Source organism: Rhincodon typus, chromosome 36 (genome assembly GCF_021869965.1).
Source record: "Rhincodon typus isolate 14 chromosome 36, sRhiTyp1.1, whole genome shotgun sequence".
NCBI lineage: Eukaryota > Metazoa > Chordata > Chondrichthyes > Orectolobiformes > Rhincodontidae > Rhincodon > Rhincodon typus.
Window position 1 is genome coordinate 17,012,572 of NC_063367.1, and position 13,300 is coordinate 17,025,871.

A 13,300-nucleotide genomic window follows, 5' to 3' on the forward strand; every position below is an offset into this window, starting at 1 on the left:
CGGGGAGGGGGTGTGAGGGATGAGTTGCGGGAAATGCGGGAGACATGGTCGAGGGCGTTCTCGACTGCTGAGGGGGGGTAGTTGCGGTCCTTGAAAAACGAGGACATCTGAGATGTACAGGAGTGGAATGCCTCATCCTGGGAGCAGATGCAGCGGAGGCGAAGGAATTGGGAATAGGGGATAGCATTTTTGCAGGAAGGTGGGTGGGAGGAGGTGTATTCTAGGTAGCCGTGGGAGTCGGTGGGCTTGAAATGGATATCAGTTTCTAGGTGGTTGCCCGAGATGAAGACAGAGATGTCCAGGAAGGAGAGAGAGGTATTAGAGATGGTCCAGGTGAACTTAAGGTTGGGGTGGAAGGTGTTGGCAAAGTGGATGAACTATTCGAGCTCCTCGTGGGAGCACGAGACGGTGCCGATACAGTCATCAATGTAACGGAGGAAGAGGTGGGGTTTAGGGCCAGTGTAGGTACGGAAGAGGGATTGTTCCACGTAACCTACAAAGAGGCAGGCGTAGCTTGGGCCCATGCGGGTACCCATGGCCACCCCCTTTGTCTGTAGGAAGTGGGAGGAATTGAAAGAGAAGTTGTTGAGGGTGAGGACGAGTTCGGCTAAGCGGATGAGGGTGTCAGTGGAGGGGGACTGGTCGGGCCTGCGGGATAGGAAGAAATGGAGGACCTTTAGGCCATCTGTATGGGGAATGCAGGTGTAGAGGGAATGGACATCCATGGTAAAGATGAGGTGTTGGGACCAGTTTAGTTTGGGATTATGGACTGGTTAGACCGAAGGGTCTGTTTCTGCGCTGTATGACTCTATGACTATCACTCTATAACTGGGATTTCGACACATCAACATTTTGGATGATTTGATTTGATTTATTATTGTCACATGGACCTAGGTACAGTGAAAAGTTTTGTTTTGCGTGCAGTACAGGCAGATTATACCATACAAAGTGCATTAGGGCAATAGAACAGAGCGAGGAATACAATGTTATGGCTGCAGAGAAGATGCACAAAGAGTGAGATCAACATAAATTTAAAATTTGTGAGGTCCATTCAGGAGTGTAATAACAGCGAGGAAGAAGTTGTTCTTGAATCCATTCGTATGTGTACACAACTTTTATATCTTCTGTTTGACAGAAGAGGGTAGAAGAGAGTATAGCCAGAGTGGAGGGGTCTTAGATTATGTTGGTTGCTTTCCCGAGGCAGTGGGAACTTTCTGACTCAGGGGCAAGAGAGCTGTTGTTAAAAAGATTATTTAAGATAGTCCTTGTTTTCTTTTCATTTGATCATCGGATGTGAGCATCATGGACTAACCCAGCATTTAAATCCCATCTCTGAGTTCCCTGGAGGAGATGATGAAACTGCCTTCTTGAACTGTTGCAGTCCTTGAGGTACAGGTAAGACCGCTCCCCCAAGGATGACATTCCAGATATTGACCCTGAAACTGAAAACTAGAATGAATTCACATTTGTGACATCGCTCTCTGTTAAAACTAAAATGAAGGAAGAGGATTGTGCAGACCCAGAAACCTATGTAAAAGGGCTAAGCACTGCACACCATAAAACTAATGCGATGACACAGCGATGAAACTGTGGTTCAAGGACAGAATATACATTAATCTGAAGGCATGCGATAACGTAAACATGATTTTCAAACTGTGTATCTCCAGCAAGGTAAGGTTGGTGCCTGGTTAAGGGCATCTCACTGGAGGAATCATGCTCTTCTGCTCAAAGTGCATTTCCAATTACAATCCAGCAGGAGGAGCTCATTCACTGTCCTCGCATGAAACTTTGAACAGCACGTTGCTTACTCCATGATAAGGAACACAGGGATTGTTCTCTCCTTGTGTGGTTCACCTGTAGTCACCACTCGACAAAGTAACTTGTTATGGCATGTTTCAAGAAGATACAAGATAAAGAAAAACATAATGATGATAAATATATTTAGCCCTTTCACCTGCTTTCCATTGAGTCTTGATGGAGTCTAGTCGAGCGACAGAGATTGTATGTAAGCACAATAGACTGACTGCTTCCTCTAGACTCTGATCCTCACTCATCCCCAGTTGAATTTTGACTCGATAAGTGACTGCAGTTTTTCTCAGTGCAGCTCTGCTGACACTAATTTGCCCAGAACAAAGGACTGCTGAGCTCCATCACAGCACCAGGCAGTTCCTAAACGATCCCAACTTTGGCCCTCACTTGAAGTCTATTCTATGTTTCGCAGCTGGTATGGAGTTAATGATTCCAGGCTGATGCATCCCTCCACAGATGCTGCCAGACCTCCTGGGCTTCGCTACTATTTTCTGTTTGTCTCAGACTTCCAGTAGCCACAATATTTTGCTTTTATTTGCTTCCATTCTATGCTTGACTGTGTGAGGAATATTGAGCATAAATGCATCCTTTTTCTAGTTTGTACTTGTGTGATCTGTCATGGGTTAACTTTATCCTCTGTTCCTTCTAACTTCTTATTTACATTACTACCTCCCTCCACCAATGCACAGAACAGCCACATGTAATGTCACTCAGAGCAAGACATATAGTTTTGCTGGCGGATGTTTATTTTTGTTATTATTTATGTTTTGTAGCGGACAGGTGAATTCGCCATTCAGAATTCACAGATACAGAGGATTCACTTTAATCATTGGAACTTACAATACAGAAGCAGGCCATTTGACACTTTGAGCTTGTATTGGTTTTTGAAAGCTTAATCCCACATTCATGTTTTTAGTACTTAGCCCTCTTAAGGTTCTTAAATCTTAAATACCTGTCCAACTCTGTTAACATTATTTACGGCATCAACAATCGTTGAGCTTTCATTTCAAGCCTTTCAGATCCTGACAAATTCCCAGATCTTTCGCCAGTGATTTTACTGGATCACCCTCTCAGGCTGCTTTTGGGTGGATTATTGAAGGGCATTTCCACTGACTGTTCACAAATCTATGTACCTGACATCAACTCCTGAACTGGCATCAATTTTTCAAGCATCAACTCTTAACCTAGTGTCAATTCTTACATTGGCATCAACTCCTACAGAAACTTTGTAGATTCATGTGCTTAGCAAATCCAACTATCGGGACTATATCTGAGAGTTGGAAGCCTCCAGACAACAATTTCAATTTATCTAGTGCCTTTAATAAAGAGCTGCCAAATAAAATTTAACACGGAAACTTACAAGGTGATATTAACATCAGGTGATGAAACGATTGGGAACAGAATGAGACAATGGAAGTCATATGGCATTTCTCCAGCAATGAACATCTTGTGGTGCTGTGGGTAATGTCCATGCCTCTGGACCAAAAGCTCTGGGTTCAAATTCATCGCCGGGACGTGATGGCCAAAGAAGGTGTGTTCATAATGTGGAAAACAGGTTGAATTGTAAATCCTTCCAACACACGCCAATGGCAGACAGGAAGAGCAGGTGAAATACTGGTCACGCATGGAGCAGAAGGTAAATTGGAATCCTTACCATCGCTAACCACAGCTTCAGATAGATGGGGGGGTAAAGCTTTACATTGACACAGCAGCTTGGATTCCTTGGAGGAAGAGTTGACCAGTCTGGGTGCCAACAACATGGAGTTTAATTGCAGGGTGGCATGGTGGCACAGTGCTGCCTCACAGCGCCAGGGACCCGGGTTCAATCCCACCCTCAGGCACCTGCCTGTGTGGAGTTTGCACATTCTCCCCATGTCTGCATGGGTTTCCTCCTGGTGCTCTGGTTTCCTCCCACAGTCCAAAGATGTGCAGGCTAGGTGGATTGGCCATGCTAAATTGCCCATAGTGCTCAGGGATGTGGAGATTAAGTGGGTTACAGGGGGATGGGTCAGTGTGGACTTGTTGGGCCGAAGGGCCTGCTTCCACACTGTAGGGATTCTATGAATCCTCATTCAGGCTGGGATGGATTTTGCCCCCTTGTCATGAGGGAGGTTTTGATGCTATGGGTCAGACCTGCCCTCAGGCAGAGGATGAGGAAGCACGAATGCAATGGGCTGATTGGTCTCCTCCTGTGCTGCAGATCCCTATTACACTGCGGTTATGTAATGTTCTTCAGGCTGCACGGTATCTGAGATTGTGGCACTCAGGCTGATACAAAACTGCTGGCAATGCTGAACTGGTTTTGACTTGCTACGCATGGTACAGACAAGGTTCTGTGTTCTTGAACAAAACAGTAATATTTTGGCTTTTACATTGTGCAGCTGGACAAGAGTTTTGTCTTCAGCCTGCATGAAGGAACCTTCATGGTTTCGCTTGCTCCATCGGGGGGAGGGGAGCATATTTCTTTGTTCTTTCCAAACCATTTCTGCTCCCCCCTCCTCCTCACCTCAATAGCCCCCTACCCACTCCTTCCCCGAACCTCAGCCTCATGCAACTCACTGATGACCTCAACAGATTCCTCTAATTTTAAGCAAAACTTTTAACTGCTGCCTGGGGTGAGTGGAGTTCTTGTAATGTCCTTACCTCTGAGCCAGGAGGGCCGTATTCAAGTCTCAACTGCTCCAGAGGGATGTAATAAACATCTCTGAACAGGTTGGTGAGAAGACAGGTTGGTGAATGGCACAGTGGCTCAGTGGTTAGCACTGCTGCCTCACAGTGCCAGGGACCTGGGTTTGATTCCACCCTCAGACTCTCCCCATGGCTGCGTAGGTTCCCTCCCATTTCCTCCCACAGTCCAAAGATATGCAGATTAGGTGGATCGGCCATGCTAAATTGCCATGTAGTGTCCAGCAATGCCCCTAAATTGCCCGGTGGATTAGTCATGATAAGTGCAGGGTTATATGATGGGGGAGTGGGTCTGGATGGATGCTCTTCAGATGGTCGGTGTAAATTCAATGGGCTGAATGGCCTGCTTCCAAACTGTAATGATTCTGTGATTCCAAGACAGCTGCCTGTCACGTTTCAGACTAAAATAAGAGACAAACAGAAGGGTAAACAGTTGTATTCCTGCTTCCACCTCTAACCATAGACTGACCCAACTGAAAGGGCATGAATTTACCAAGCAGCTGCCTGCCTCAGTGTTTATTCTCTAATTAGATCATAAGGTACAGGAGTAGGCCATTCAGCCCCTTTGACTGCTGTGCCATTTCATAGGAACATGGCTGATAACAATATTCCTCATAGCCACTTTCCTGCCCTTTCCTCATAACCCTTGATTCCTCAGTTGATCAGGAATCTACCTATCTCAGCTTTAACTATATACCAATTGACCTTTAGTTTGCTCAGTTGCAACAGCTCCCAATGGGAATATCTGGGCAGTCCCCTTGAAAGGATATTCCAGATTAAATATACCTGGTAGTTAACAGAACATTAATGTGGAGGCTTGAACTAATAAACCAAACAATTCAAAATCCCTCCATGGCAACTGGGTAATTGATGCTCTATTAATAAAACTGGAATAAAAGGTAAATATCAGATATGTTAACTATGAACTATTTAATTGCTATAAAGCATAACGTTCCATCCCAGTTTGACAATATTTGACTCCAGAACCAGATCATTATTATTGATTCTCATTTGCCCTCTGTAGTGTCTCTGACAATTTGGCACCTTTTTTAAGTGGCCAAACTTAAAAACAAAATAAGCTGCTGCCCACGATCTACAAAGTCGAAGTCAGGCATACAATGGAGTACTCTGCACTGTCTTGGATGAGTGCAGCTCCAACAACGTTCAACATGCTTCACACCACCCAGGACAAAGCAGCATGCTTGATTGGCACCACATTCACTATCGCCTCTGTGCACAGTACCATCTACAAAATGCACTGCAGTAACTCCTCAGTCAGTATATTCCAAACCTGTGACCCCTCTACCACAGAGAAGGACAAGGGCTGCAGATGAAAAGAACATTGTCACTTGCAAGCTCCTCTCTGAGCACACACTGCTGGGTCCTGGAACTATATGATTGTCACTGGGTCAAAATGCTGGAACTCCATCCCTAACAGCACTGAGGGTGTACCACTGCCATACAGTGCAAGAAGGTGGCTTCCAAGGGTAACTAGGGATGGGCAACAAATGCTGGCCTAGCCAGCGATGCCCACATCCTGTCAATCAACAACATATACATAAAAACGAAGATCATGTCAAAAACCCAGAATATACACAAACATTACCATGGAAGGCAGTTAACTTTTAAGAAAGGAACAACACAGACAAAAAAAAGGCTCTTGTCCCCAGTGGATCTCTTAAATTGAATCCTGAGATGATAATCTAATCAAGCAGCTGAAAGGACAGCATCAATCACAAACAGAAAAGCTTTCTGGGTTCACCAATATCATTGGAACTCTGAGATTCGATTAGGACATTAAATTCATTTAAAGCTATCTCATTGACTAATATTATTGGCAAGCTTTTTTGTTTTCAGTGACTTTTTCAGCATCCAGGTAGTCTATCAGTTTGCTCTGTCTGTCACAGATGAATGTGATGCCTTGTGATACTGTCTCCACTCAATTATGTGACAAGGAGCTGAGGAGGTCTGCTCCTTTTATGTACAGCCTGAGTGCCAAGGCTCTGCTGTGCGTTACAGGCCATGGGAGAACAGAATTGTTCCTCAATCCAATGCCATCAGTTACAGGTTTTCAGACTGTTCATCTCACATCCATCCCTTTAAGTCACCCTAATCCTACTGTCCTCTCTTTCTTTTGGAATACTGCACTCAATTCTATATGAAAGATGTGAAACTTGACAGGGTTCAGAAAAGATTCACAAGGAATTTGCTGGGGTTGGAGGGTTTGAGCTATAGGGAGAGCTGAATAGGCTGGGGCTATTTTCCCTGGAGCTTCGGAGGCTGAGGGGTGACCTTGTAGTTTATCAAATCATGAGGGGCATAGATAGGATGAATAGTCAAGGTCTTTTCCCCAGGATAGGGGAGGCCAAAACTGGAGGGCATAAGGTGAGTGGGGAAAGTTTCAAAAAGGGCTTAAGGAGCAACTTTTTCACACAGAGGGTGGTGCGTGTATGAAATGAGCTGCCAGAGGAAATGGTGGAGGCTGTTACAATTACAACAATTAAAAGGCATCTGGATAGGTATATGAATAGGAAGGGTTTGGAGGGATATGGGCCAAATGCTGGCAAATGGGACGGATTAATTTAGGATATCTGGTCAGAATGGACGAGTTAGACAGAAGGGTCTGTTTCCGTGCTGTGCATTTCTATGACTTTGTGGCTCTGGGCTCCAACTCCATCAGTCCTTTCCCCCACCCCACCTTCTGTCTTCAGCATATGTGCACCGCCTTTTCCTAGCTGCTACCAGTTACAAAGAAGGGTCACTGGACTTGAAAAGTTCGATCTCCACAGATGCTGCCAGACCTGCTGAGTTTCTCCAGCAACTACTGTTTTTCTTCTGTTCATCTCAGTGTTATGTTTGGCATCCCATCCTTGCAAAACTTTACCATGTCTGCTTTCGTATTGGTGAATGCTCTTGGGAAATGGTTCAATTTCAGGAAATTTGACTCTGGACCGAGGTTAGAGAGAGAAATCTCAGGTCCTTGTGTTACTCCTGGGCTGGGCCCTTGATCCGAGCTCAGGGATTCAGACATCCCATCACCACTAACCCCCACCCTGTCACCTCACCACACCGTCCCCACACCCCCACCACACCCAAAGCTACCTGCTACATCACATGACAGTCTCAGACAATATTGAGAATCCTCAAGAAAATGTGTTGAGAAATGTTATACTCTCTTCCACCCTCTTCCGTCAGGGAGAAGAAATAAATGTTTGAAAACATGCATCAACAGATTCAAGAACAGCTTCTTCCCCACTGTTATCAGACTTTTGAACAGACCTCTCATATATTAAAGTTGATCTATCCCTGCACCTTCCCTGCAGCTGTTCTATTACCTTAATGTATTTATGTAAGGTGAGATTTGCCTGGATAGCATGCAAAACAATACTTTTCACTGTACCTCAGTACATGCGACAAAATCAAATCGAATAAAAAGCTTAGACAAGCCAGCCGACCGCAGCAAAGCAGCCAGCCTTAGAAATCTTTTCTTAAAAAAAAGCCATCAACTTGTCAAAAACTGTTCCCGCAGCACCTCCCCCTGCCCCAGCAACACCCTCAGAGGCACAAACGGCAATTGTATCTACTGATGAGAACATAGGCATCAAACTTTTTTCATCAGATCAGTACAAGGTATTGTCACTCATCAGTGTCACTGCCACGTCTGATAGAGACGGACACCGTGGAGATACAGAGTATGTAGCTTATCATTCAACTAGTGAAGGCAATGAGGCCTAGAATAGTCCTCACGTACAAATCCTCCAGGCTGAGAGAAAATTCGCCACTCTTTCACCTCTAATTGCTCGGAATGAAGAGGATCTTACCAGCTCGGTCATTCCAAAGGTTTTTTTTTTATAAAGTGTAATCTCTCTTGCGATGTACGAAACGCTTCAGTCAATCCACGCCAAGCAAGCTCCAACGTGTTGCCATGAGAGAATGTCCAAACGAACATAGAAATCACAGAAATTTGCCATGCAGAAGATTAAAATGAGGGGCTGATGTGTAAAAAGCAGCACACAGTACAATCCCTCGGTGTTAAACAGAATTTAGGCTGAATGACATACTCAATATCATTGGAGTCATAGAATTCCCACAGTGCAAATAGAGGCCATTCAGCCCATTGACCCTCCAAAGGGCATCCCACCCTGCATTCCCCATGGCTAATCCACCTAGCCTGCACATCCCCGGACACTATGGGGCAATTTAGCATGGCCAATCCACCTAACCTGCACATCTTTGGATTGTGGGAAGAAACTGGAGCACCCAGAGGAAATCCATGCAGACCACAAGGAGAATGTGTGAAGTTTGCACAGTCAGTCGCCTGAGGTTAGGATTGAATGCAGGTCCCTGGCAATGTAAGGCAGCAGTGTTAACCACTGAGCCACCATGCCACCCCGTGCCAGGTGGATCTTGGACACACAACCTTCAGATTCACAAACAAGGATGCTACGCACTGAGTCATGCAAACACCTAACTAGAGGCTCTGAGAATGATGGAGGCATGCAGGTCGTGAGTTATTACATACAGTGGATGAAGCAACAATCTGCAGTGATGGCAAACTCAACCAAGAGGCCCAGATCAATGCTATGGGGTTGTGTGTCCAAATCTCACACCCTGGCAGCTGTCAGAATTTAAATTTAATTCATAAATCTGGAATATAAAGACAATCTCAACAACAAAATTACAGTTGGTTGCATTAAAAACCCAGCCGGTTCACTATAAGAACATAAAAACCAGGAGCGGGAGTAGGCCATCTGGCCCATTGAGCCTACTCTGCCATTCATTAATATCATGGCTGATCGTTTCGTGGACTCAGCTCCATCTACCCTCCCGCTCACCATAACCCTTAATTCCTTTACTGTTCAAAAATCTTTACTGTTCACTAATGCTCTTTAAGGAAGGAAATATGCCATCGTTTTACCTGGCCTGACCTACATAGCAATGTGGTTGATTCTGAAATGGCTGGGCCAAGACATACAGCTCAAGGGCAGTTAGAGATTGGGCAACAAAGCCCTGACACCCACGTCCTGCAAGAGAATAAAAGCAAGCAGCTCCATGTTCCAAGGCAGAAGTCTGGGCTTGTGCAAAACTGGGCTGTTTTAGAGCTTTTCAATGCAACCAACAGAGGAAAGAGGTACACATCTTTGACACACTCCTCAAGAGTTAGAGCTGAAAGGATGAGGGAGTTGCTTTTGGGGCAGAGATTAATAAAGTTCTTTCTGGGTGTAAGACATCTTTAATTTCACACCCAGGATGAGAGAGGGCAGTATGTCACCTTCTATAATGTTCCTGCAGGGAACATACTGTTCTGGTTTCAATTTATTGAAGAACTTGTTCATTCTCTCTTTCTTTGTGATCACTTCTAATACAAGGCACACTCGAGCTTAACTTTAACGCAGGTTGCGCTGCTTTGGCTACCACTTTGATGGGGACAAAGATGCAAAGCTCAGCTCTCTCCATACATGGTGTGACTTGCGGAATCTTAATACGTTCACAGTTCTACCTGTTCACCTTCCAGATGTGAGCTCCCAGCAGTTAGTGAAGGAATAATGCATTGGATAGCCAGTCTAAAATAGGACAGGGGAGCAGGAAGATGCCAAAGGTATATGAGGTATATTGGCAACAACTATATTAAGAACTGGCATTGAAGAATAGGTCGCTAACTGCAAATCCTACCCCTATCTCTGGTATGTAGTAATTGTACCACCACCAACAACAACACAATCTGATGGAGCACCCATTGATGTTGTAAACCATTGCAAGCTACATCAGACAGAGCTTGACACTGAGCCACACAGACAGACATTCGGACAGCTGGCTAGGTCAAAGAGGTAGATTTTAAAGATCACCTTAACCAAAGAGAGGGAGAGTTACAGATGGAGATTTTTAGGGAGGGACTTTCAAAGCTTAGGGCCCAGGCAGCTGATGGCATATCTACCAATGGTAGAACAATGAAAATCAGGGATGCACCAGAGGCTAGAACTGGAGCAATACTAAAGTTTCTGACGAAGATTTACAGAACAGGAGGACAGTGCAGAGATAGGGAAGGGTGAGGCCATGGAGGAATCAGAACATGAAGAACAGAAATGTGAAGGTGAGGAATTGCCAGAACAGGAGCCAATGTCAATGACTGCAAAGGTCTGAGGCTAGTTAGGTCATGGCTAGCAGAGTTTCTGGATGGACTGAAGGGTGCAGATGGCGCAGGATGCACTATCAGCCAAGAGAGAGCTGGAGTGGTTCAATTGAGATGTCACAAAGGCATGTACAAGGCTCTCAGTAGCAGATGAGCTAAGGCAGAGAGGACAGGAATGATTCAGGACGGAGAAGAAATGGGGTCAAAATCTTGAGATCCAGTGGGGCTAGGGCTAAGGTTTCACTGTGAGGCAGTGGCTGGAAATTGGTTGGAACCAGTGACTAGACCTGTACAGTGGTGCATTAAAGATAGTGTACCATAAAATCACAGAAACCCTACAGTGTAGAAAGAGGCCACTTGACCCATCAAGTCTACACTAACCCTCTGCATAGCATCACTCCCATACCCAGCCCCCCACCCCACAGCTAATCCATTTAGCCTGCACATCCCTGAACACTATGCAGCAATTTAGCATGGCCAATCCACCTTGCCCGCACATCTTTGGACTGTGAGAGGAAACAAGAGCACCCAGAAGAAACCCACGCAGACACTGGGAGAACATGCAAACTCCACACAGACAGTTGCCCGAGACTGGAATCGAACCCGTGTCCCTGGCGCTGTGAGGCAGCAGTGCTAACCACTGTATAAATGCATGTTGTTGCTTTGGGTGTCACACTTCTAAAGAAAGTTAATTGAGAGCAAGACAAAAGCATCTTCTAACACACTTTTGCCACAGTTAGTGCTTCTTAAATAAGCTGACAGTCTTGACTGGCTATTGAAGCGATCCTTTGTATGTACAGCTGTTACAGCAATGCATAAGCTCACAACGGATTTCACTTTCCAAGACTGGCAATTAAATTACATTTACAGTGAAATTAATTAATTAAAGTTATTAAGCTAATTCTCTGAGACTGGAAAGAGATGAATCTTATAGCTCATTTACATCAGCAATGGGAAGCCCAGATGGATTCAGTGTCTTTGCCTGGAGGTGTTGATCTGGACCACTTCCTTCAGGCCCTTACATCAGAGAGTGACCCTCGGGTGTCAGCATCAGGTGCTGGTCTATTTAAGCATTACAGCTTCCTTTTACAGCTCAGGGTAGGAATAGCCCAGTTCAGTCTGCTGTAATCTGAGGTCCCGAGCTAGCATTTCAGTGGATCCTCAATACATTTGCCAACCTGGCCTCCAAGTGAAGGGGTGAATTTGAAAACAAGGATGAAAATGTTAAAATTGAGATGCTGCTTGACCCATTGTCAATGTAGAGCAGCAAGCACAGGGACAATACTACAGTTAAGACACAGGTGGTTCTGGAAAGTATATGTTAAATAGTTGAAGGTTGAAGTCAAACTCAGAGGCCAGTCTTGTCCTAGCTCCAACATCATCGCAGACAAAAAGAAATTGCTTCAAAACAACAGCTTTAATGCCCATTGCTAAACTTCCAGGATGCCGAACTCTGCAGTCACAGAATTCACAAAATCACAACACCGTCCAAACCCACGACCACTTCCATTTAGAAGGACAAGGGCAGCAGATATATGGGAACACCACCACCTGCAAGCTCCTCTCCGAGCCACTCACCATCCTGACTTGGAAATATATCGCCGTTCCTTCACTCTCGCTGGGTCAAACTCCTGGAATTCTGTGGTTTACGAAGGCAGCTCACTGCTACCTTCTCAAGGGCAACTAAGGATGGGCAATAAATGCTGGCCCAGACAGCGACACCCACATCCCACAAATGAATAAAGCAAAAGCAAGTATTGTTATGATGCAAAGGGAGGCCACTCAGCCCATCACATCTGAGCATTTTGATTTAGCACCAAAGTCTGGCCTTAAACCCGTAACCCTGTGGACATTTTCTATTTAAATAACCAGCTTAGGCCCTCTGAATGTCTCAATTGAACCTGACTCCACCACACTCCCAGGCAGGGTATGTCTAGTCCTTAAATACTTGCTGTGTGATGGCGTAAGACCACGCTGGTTCTGTGATTTATATGTTGAGTAGGTGGCAACCAACTTGCTTTGAGTAAGCATCTGCAATGTGGCAAGATAATCTGTCTCAGTGATACTGTTGGAACAGTATTTGAAACAGCAGTGTCTCAGCACCCCTCACCAAGAGTGCACTAGGAATGTCAGTCTACATTGTGCCCTCAGGTCTGGGGAGTGGAGCTTAAAATCATAGCCTTCTGACTCTGAGTGGTACCAACTGAGCCAGACCATGACTGTGATAACTGCAAAGGACTAGATTTATATATAAAACAAGGAAATGTTGTTTGTGCTGTCCATGTGTTAAGATATTACTAAAAGGACCAAGAAAGTAGCCCTTGCTGACAGATTGCCACTTAACCCAGGGAGAAACGGGGAGTCTGTCTAAAGCTTGTCTGCTGATACAGGCCAGTGTACTTGCCTCTGTTTCATGACGTCGAATTTCCTGGTTTTCAGCATGGTCATCAATTGGAGGTTCCCTGCAGACAAGACAGAATGTGTCAAGCCTAAAACAACTTGCATTTGTGGGTCACTTTCAACGTAGAATGACATTCCAAGTCCCATTCACAAGAGGAAACAGAAACAAGCCTTAGCCTTGGAGACAGTAGGAACTGCAGATGCTGGAGAATCTGAGATAACAAGGTGTACAGCCGGATGAACACAGCAGGCCAAGCAGCATCAGAGGAGCAGGAA

At 45.1% G+C, this 13,300-nt stretch overlaps 2 protein-coding genes across 4 annotated transcripts in view; one reads left to right on the plus strand and one right to left on the minus strand.

Annotated features, from left to right (window-relative positions):
- Positions 1-13,300, plus strand: part of LOC109929142 (dual oxidase 2-like) — a 702,670-nt gene that overhangs the window by 319,096 nt on the left and 370,274 nt on the right. The gene's annotated exons all lie outside the window — the stretch shown is intronic.
- The window catches only part of ccdc33 (coiled-coil domain containing 33), a 280,780-nt gene that overhangs the window by 34,273 nt on the left and 233,207 nt on the right, over positions 1-13,300 (minus strand). For both annotated transcript variants that reach the window (XM_048617213.1, XM_048617212.1), the window contains exon 16: positions 13,029-13,086. In XM_048617213.1, the coding sequence (XP_048473170.1) occupies positions 13,029-13,086 (58 nt within the window). The remainder of the gene's footprint in view (positions 1-13,028; positions 13,087-13,300) is intronic.